Genomic DNA, 8569 nt, shown 5'->3' on the forward strand with positions numbered 1-8569 from the left:
TACAATAGCCCTTATGTCTGCAGGTGTCACCTATGTGGGTTCAGCAGGTATTTTGTGTTTTTTGGGGCACTCACACTTTCCACTACAAATGTACCAGTCAAGGTGGGATATGGGCCCGGGTCCCCTTCTCTATAGTCCAATGCACCAACCACTAGGTTACTCCAGGGACCTGCTTCCTGCTCTAAGAGGAATGACCATTATATCTGCAGCTGTCAGAGCCTAGTACTTAGTGCTACTTTCACCTCTTAGGGGGTGAGGAGTCATGCCTTTATCCCTCCAGTGATTATCAAGTCAGTTTGGGCACCTTTTTGGCCCTTAGGACATTTTTGTCTAGACCTCTTTTCGTTAACACCTTTTTTTGCCCTGGACATTTTTACAATGTCCCATTATCGCAGGAAAAAAAATCTAAATGGTAAGCCCACCCAAAACACCCCCCCTCCCCCACCCTTGAGATTCAGACGAAGTGCATAGAAAAACATCTCAGAAATTAAGTTTCAAAAATAGTGATTTGGATTTTTTTGTGGGGGAAAACAAAAAAGTCCATCTACTGCTTTATACCATTTTCCCGTTTTTAAAATGAACCCCACGGTGTAGTACACACAAGAATCTGGAACTTTGAAACTAGGGGCAATACACTAAAATATGTAGCTATATAAAAAGCATTCAAATAGATCTGCATACTGAAAAAGGTCCATTACAATTTCTTACAGGAAAGACACTAGGAATTGACTTTTTCCCTCCACAATCCAAGCTCTTTTGGGCGGATGTTTATTTACAAAGACGGCACACCTTTGAATTTTCCTAGAATGATCATCTCAGTGCTTTGTGTTGTACAAGTAAGAGAACACACTGACAGGCCCTCAGTCAGCTTCTCCACTTGACATCCAGAGGTGACTGGTTCAAATCCCACTGCTGCTCCTTGTGATCTTGGGCAAGTCACTTAACCCTCCATTGCCCTCCTGGGACAGAGAAAGACCCACTGTACCTGAATGTAACTCACCTTGAGCTATTGCTGAAATAGGTGTGAGCAAAATCTAAATTAATTAATAATAATAATGGTAGAAAGAAATTTACTCACTGCTTCCTCTATCTCCTCTGGTGTCACAGAGACACCAACACCACATTCATTCTCAAACTCCGAAGTGTTGATCGGATCTACAGGATGACTTTTCACATACTCCAGTGCAGCTGGAGAAAAGAAATACATTTATTCAGGAGATAAAACCTACAAGCAGCAAATATATTCATGCAAATACCTAGAGGAAAGTAAACAGCATAAAAGGAGGCCATGTTTCAGGTAAACCAGATTACATATAGAAAATTTGTTTCAGCTTGGGACATGGTGCTTGTCTGTTTCATTCTGGGAACACCCAATTATTTTTAAATAATTACCATAGGTTAATTACACCTTTCTCCTGGATTTTATTCAATTATTTGGCTCCCAGTCAGGTTCTGATCTCCAGCACAAAGTAACACAGTAGATGATGACAGATAAAGATCTATACAGTCCATCCAGCCTGCCCAACAAGATAAACTCGTTACATACGGTATGATGTGATACCTTCATATGTACACCTGATCTTTATTTGTCCTTGCAATTTTCAGGGCACAGACTATAGAAGTCTGCCCAGCACTGTCTTTGTTCTAAATTTTGGAAGTTATCGAAGTCCCTAAAAGCTCCACTGCAGCCCATCCAAATCTATTCAGCCAGAATCAGGGCTGTAGCACCCCCTCCCCCATTTGCTCCTCCCAAAGCAGGACACAGTATGGACCAGAATGACAATGAAAGAATTCTTCTAGATTCTCAGGAAACCAAAAGCCAGGGTATAGGAATCTGATACCAGGCTGTCAAATTAAACTGTTATGGTGAACAGGCTGTTGAAGTCAGACTAGAGGCATAACATGGCACCTTCTTGAATGTTAACTTGTCAGTAGAGGATTAAGGTCTAAACTTATGTACTTGGTATTATTTCTGTTTTATTTATGGGCAATTACAGAAGGTGCATCAAGCCCTAGTGCTGGAGGTCAGGATTGCTGGACACTACCTACCTCAGATTTGAAAGTTTTACCCCAATGATCTGAAGAAGGGTTATGTTCAAAAGCTAATAAAAAAAATGTATTAAATTAGTCCAATAAGAAAGGCGTCATCTTATTTCCTTTTCTATGTTTTGTTTTATTTCTAATTTATTGCCTTTAAAAGTGGACTAACTGCTACCAAACCACTTTACCCTAAGGGGAAAATGTGGAAGTACAACCACTTTTTATTGCTGTACATTGCTTCAGCAATGCTGTCAAATATGACCATGACAAAGTCTGAACAAGTAAAGAGAAAAATTAAATTCCTGTAGGAGACTTTCTGATGAAATGCAACAACAACAAAAACAAGAACTTAGCTTTCAGGGCTGCAAATTTATCTTTTTTTTTCTCCCATTACACTGCACCTGACCTAGAAATTGTTTTCGGGCAGCTTGCAATCAAATGTTATGTAAACCTTGCCCACAGCTAGCTGAGACACACCTCAGAATCCTGGAACCTGCAGAATCCAAAAGTAGTTTTAATTCTTTGGGATGGGCACGCGTCTCTAAATGATGCTCAGTGTTTTAACTCTTTTACTGTACCAGCTAGGAGTACTTACTGGAGTATGACAATGGAGAAATTGGGTCTTACACAATAGTGGGAAGGACTAATGGAAAGTAAATTATTCCAGAACCTGTGGGATAGTTGTGTTTAACCAGTAGGTAGAGACAGAGAACTAAAAACTGAGCCAAGACATCTCTCTTGGCATCCAGTCCAGCTCCTCAGTATTTACGTAGAAAAGCAGTAAGGATAATACACAGAACGCATACAACAACCTTAAACAACTCGCTAACCTAACATTAACCAGATGAGCAAACATGTGTAGACCTCCACCATCTCTGGACAACTTGTAGAGAACAAGAGATATGCAAGGAAGCACAATGCAATTTGACCCATTACTTTGCACCGACGAAACATCTCATAAACCTAGGGTAGACCTCTGGAATAGTGGGAAGGACTAATGAAAAGAAAATCATCAGGTAAGACCCAATTTCTCCTTCCATTACATAGCTTCCCGCTATTCCAGAACCTGTAGAATGTTCAAAAGCAATACTTAGAGTGGGTGGGATCCTGGTGCCATGCCTGGAGGGCCGAAGCCCCAAAACTGGCAACCGAGCACACCACAATATCAATTTGTAGTGCTCAACAAAATGTATGCAGTGTCGACCACATCGCAACCTTGCATATATCCACCATAGATAGTAAGGTAGCGTCTACTTTGTAGAATGAGCCCACAAGGCCCAAAGAACCTGATGCCTCTCAAATAAGTTGACTCAGTCTTCTTCAGCAATTGTGGGCTTGGAAGCCAAGCCTGTTTACCAAAAAGTACAGTTTGTCTGATTTGCAAAACTCATTCATGACTTCCAGATATCTAAATCTATCTCTACAAATGGACGGAAAAATCAATTGATTGAGATGAAATGCTGATACCACTTTCAGAAGAAATGAAGAAACTCTGCAGGGAGACCTCCGCCTCTGAAAAGCAAAGAAAGAGATCATGACAACAGAGCCTGAAGCTCCAAATCCCTATGTGCCAACACAACAGCCATCAAGGACGATGCTGTTAGCGTAAAATCTTTCAAGGAAGCCTTACGGAGTGGCTCAAAAGGAGAATTCTGAAGAGCCCAAAGGACTAAATTAAGGTTCCACTCTGGACACAGCGTATGAAAGGGAGGACACAAGCACTGAATGATATCCAAGTGAATCACAAGAGACGTTTTTTGTAGTCAGCCCCTGAAGCTTTTAGAAAGCCAACATTTCTGAAGACCTGCCTAGAGAAATGCTAGGATGTGCATGATCCAAGTAGATAAAGTCCACGCTCAGAACACCAGCCCTCGAACATCCTCCACAGATATAGAGGATTTCCGAGCCTGAAGAAAGGTAGCAATCACTGAATCAGAATAACCTTTTCATCTCAACAGAGCCCTTTCAAGAGCCAAGCTGCAAGGCCTAAGGGAAACAGATCCTCCATGAGCGCTGGACCTAGCTTCAGTAGGCCATGTACCTGCAGAAGACAGAGGACCCCCATCCAGCATTTGAAACGGGTCCGCATACCACAGCCAATCCTGGGCTATGAGAATTATTTGTACAATGGAATCCTTACCAATACATGGCCTACCATGGGCCAAAGAAAGATATACAGTAAATGCATCTCTGACCAGGCCTGCAGTAGGACATTGATCCCCATTGAGCCTGGTTCTTTCCAACAGCTGAAAAACTTGGACATGTTAGCATTCCTTTTCATTGCCATAGTCCAGAAGCAGAGCACCCCATCAGTCCACTATCAGCTGAAACCCCTGGCTGGATAATTCCCATTCTCCCAAGATAAAACTGCCCCTGTGATACCTCTCTCACTCAATCTATCAAGTAAGAGATTAAGATAGATCAAATTGAATAGAATGGTAATGGCATTACAATCCTGAGCTTGTAAAGCTTTCCCATGAGCCACTAGGACCTCAATCACCGCCTCAGCGCTGTAATTTTTGCAAAATCCAGAATGTGAAAAATTTAGGATATTATAATCAGAGGAATTTCATCATGCAATTTAACCACATAACGGAACTGAAGTAACTGGACAGTAGTTAGCAATATCTGACAAATTTCCTTTTTTTCTTTTATGTTTCTCAACATTTTTTATTATTATTATTATTGATGACTAAAGAGCAAGAGCTTGTAGAATAGATGTAAAAGAAAGCTAACTGCCAAATAGACAAGCAAGAACCAATTGAAACAGTCATCAAATTTTAACAATTTTACCCCCATATATAGTACAAGATGCCATAGGGACAAACTCCTGCATCCAACAAGAATTACTGTAACCGTACTCTCAACATTTCCTTTTAAGTTTTTCGGAATAAGTGTTAAAGCTATCCCACCATAACAAGGAAATACATCGATGATTAAACAAACAATCCACTCAGTGAGCTTATAAAGTACATTAATATTCATATCATTCATTAAGTGAGATGGACAAATCTAAACAGCCAGATTTAGAAAATCTAGTTAATAGGGATTTAGTGTCTCCATAAGAACGCAAAACACTCGTAGGCATCAGTTTAGACCTTGAAGATCTAAGGCTGGATGAAAGGTGCCTTCCTTTTTTGGGACAAAGAAGTAGATGGAGTATCTACCTTCTCCCTGTTGGGCATGAAGAACTGGAGCAATGGCCCAGAGCGTCAGCAAAGAATCTACAGTGGCCTGAACCCTGACCGCCTTGGTTCCCTTTCAACAAAGAATGATTGAATATTTTGACACACAACAAACAGGACTTAATAATGATCTGGGTTTTCTAACCCATTATAAACCATAAAGCTGTATTTCTCTGTTTATTACCCTCCTCTCACCTACCAACACCCATTCTGTTAGAATATCAATGAAATGCTTTGATGTCCCCATGCATACCCCCACCCTCCCACTCTGTCAGACTGTCAAAGTAATGCTTTGATGTTTCTCTTATATATACTATCTGCTACCACATTTGCTTATTTCCGATCTGACGAAGAAGGGCAACCTTTGAAAGCTAATCAAGAAATGTATTAAGTTATGTCCAATAAAAAAGATGGTATCTTATTTTCTTTTCCATGTTTTATTTTGTTTGATTTCTATTGATAAACAAAGAGATGGCAAGAAGAGAGGAGGAGCAGCCAGGCAGTAGAACGCCAACTTGTAACCTTCTACTGGAATATCTTGAACCCACTGGTCTGATGTGATTTTGGCCCACTCTTCCTGAAACTCCTGAAGACGTCCTCCGACTGGAGGAAAAGTGGACCAGTCTTGCATCATTGCGAAGCTCTGGAGGCATTGCGTGCTCTAGCTGACCGAGAGGACTTCGTGTCCAATGTTGCATATGACAGACAACTGCAAAACCTTTGCAAAGATTATAGGTTGTCTAGAATACAGCAGCACATGTAATTACTAGTAGGGGACAGAATAAGTTTTCAGAAAGCAATATTTTAATTGCATGAACTTCTGGTGTGGAAGAGTACTGTTCAAGCTGTTGATTCTCATTAATTTAAGACCTTGCAAACAGGGCAGCCTGCTGACCTTACAGAAAGATTAGACTTACTTTGTCTACGTGGCTATGCTCACATCAGAGCTATTTATCTACTATGCCATCCACATCCATTGTACCGTACATGCTGGAAATGCAGGACATCTATTATTTTGGGGCAAATTTAAAAAACTATTTTTTTAAAGAAATTAAAAGCACTGTTTATGAGGTTGGCTATTTTGTCTGCTGCTTTCTCATCAAAGGGAGACTGATGGTATAGATCTTTTATGTTTAATATTGTGGGGGCTTTTTACATCAAAACTATATTTTATTGTTACCACATTCAAAGATACAATATATAATACTAGTAAAAAAGGCCCGTTTCTGGAACGAATGAAACGGGCGCTAGCAAGGTTTTCCTGGGAGTGTGTATGTTTGAGAGAGAGAGAGAGAGCCAGAGTGAATGTGCGGGTGTGTGACAGAGTGAGACTGTCTGTGTGACAGTGTGTGTGTGAGAATGAGAGTGTGTGGCAGGGCCCCCTCCCCTGTTCCTAATGCCCCTCACCCCGTTCCCTCCCCTCCTTTTCCTCCTCCTTCCCACACTTTGGGTTCCTTAAGGCTTTCAAAAGTCTATGTACCCCCGTGGCCCTAACGCCCAGTATCCGGATACCCCACCGCTTTCCTCCTCACCCCTCCCCCAAGATGTAACACTTTCACGTCCTTCATTTTTTTTTTTAAAGTGTCTTATCTACCCTGTGTCCAAATGCCCGGCATTCAGATTGTGTTCCTCTCGTAAATTTTCATTTCTTTCATTCATTCAGAACTCCCCCCCCCCCCCCCCCCGAACACTTTCGGTTCCTTCAGTCTTTTAAAACTCTGCTATGTACCCTGTGTGCTAATGGCCAGCATTGAGATTGTTTTCCTGTCCCAAATTTGCATGTCTTTCAGTCGTTCACAACTCCCCCCACTTCTCCAGTTTAACACTTTCGTTTCCTTCAGTCTTTTAAAACTCTCCTATCTACCCTGTGTCCTAATGGCCAGCATTCAGATTGTTTTCCTTTCCCAAATGTTCATGTCTTTCAGTCGTTCAGAACTCCCCCCCTCTTCCCATTTAACACTTTCAGTTCCTTCAGTCTTTTAAAACTCTCCTATCAACCCTGTGTCCTAATGGCCAGCACTCAGATTGTTTTGCTTTGCCAAATTGTCTGTCACTGATGTCAGTGCGTGCCTGCCTAGCAGACCACTTCTGGCAGGCACGGTCCCAGGCACATCCTGTTGGAGGTGAGAATTATTATATAGGATTGTGGGTTTAACTGTAAATTGTATTAAATGACTAATCAGGAATTTTAGTATATAAAAATGAAAGAGCTGTTATCAAGCTACGGTATGCACAACTCATCCATTTTAAAATTTAACAAACACAAAATACGGGTAGATTCACAGACCTAGTTTTGAAAAGAACTATACCTGTGTTTGTTTCTTCCTAAAATCCCTTGAGCTAGGACTAGGAAGCCAAAAGCTAGTAGGAAGTTTGGAACCACCGAACAGACAAATCCCTTGAGACAGCAGCAAATCAGCACCAAAGGCAGCATAAGTCTAAAATCAGTTTCCATACCATTGAGCTGCAAGTCAGTGGTGATCTTCTTTCCAGCAATGTATCCAACCAGAAAACCCAACCGCCTATGGTCCTTGAGACGGGAAGCCACATTATACAAGAGAGTGCCAGTCACCTTGTCAACCACTGGACCTTGTAGTCTCTGAGCCTGAAGACAAAAAGGGAAGGAAAGCGCGCAGACAGAAGTTAAATCCATATTTGCCCCAGTCCAGTTATATGTTCCCATTTACTTCACCGCATGCACCACCGGCCTACAACTCTCAGCATACCCTAGGCTAAAGTCAGGCCTAAAGGGTCAGTTCAGCCGTCTGGAGTTTCACTACAAGGCACGCACGTGCCAGCCTACAGTTCCCAGCATGCACTGCGCTGAAAAGCCAGGCCTGTCCCTGGATCGCACGGAAAGCAGTTACTTCGGCCTCTCTCGAGCGCACCCCCTCCCTTGGGTCGCTGCGTCGGTGTCCAGCGTCCTGGCCTTACCTGTACTACGGCATCGCGCAGCAGCGCACTCAGCGCCTCGTTCTTCAGCGTCTCCCGGGCTTTCTGCTCGCTCAGCCCGATGGCCGTGAAGAGAGACACGGACTCAGCGGCCATGGCAGACCCGGCCGAAAAGAAAGAGGAAACGCGGCTCGCGCTAGAAACCAATCACGACACGCGAAGGCGTGGAAAACAATGATGGAGGGGAGGGGGAGTAAATCAACCAATAGGATGGAACGCAGAGCACTAGTGGGCGGGGGAAACGAGGGCGGCTGTGGTTTCGTTGCCTATGGGGGGTTATTACCTGTACGCTTGTAGCATGTGGCTCTGCTCGGACTGAGGGAGGTTCCTATGTTAATACTCTGAGGTTGTTGGGATCTGGTTGTCCGGGTTTTTTTTTTCAAGGCAGGGTC

General features: G+C 42.6%; 1 protein-coding gene across 1 annotated transcript in view; it reads right to left on the reverse strand.

The window, feature by feature from the left end:
* QARS1 (glutaminyl-tRNA synthetase 1) overlaps positions 1 to 8313 on the reverse strand; it is a 95202-nt gene extending 86889 nt beyond the window's left edge. The window contains 3 exon segments of the mRNA XM_030208105.1: positions 1079 to 1188; positions 7683 to 7830; positions 8160 to 8313. Of these exon segments, the coding sequence (XP_030063965.1) occupies positions 1079 to 1188; positions 7683 to 7830; positions 8160 to 8273 (372 nt within the window). The 5' untranslated portion in view covers positions 8274 to 8313.
* Between the last annotated feature and the right edge of the window lie 256 nt (positions 8314 to 8569).

Source organism: Microcaecilia unicolor, chromosome 6 (assembly GCF_901765095.1).
Source record: "Microcaecilia unicolor chromosome 6, aMicUni1.1, whole genome shotgun sequence".
NCBI classification, from domain to species: Eukaryota; Metazoa; Chordata; class Amphibia; order Gymnophiona; family Siphonopidae; genus Microcaecilia; species Microcaecilia unicolor.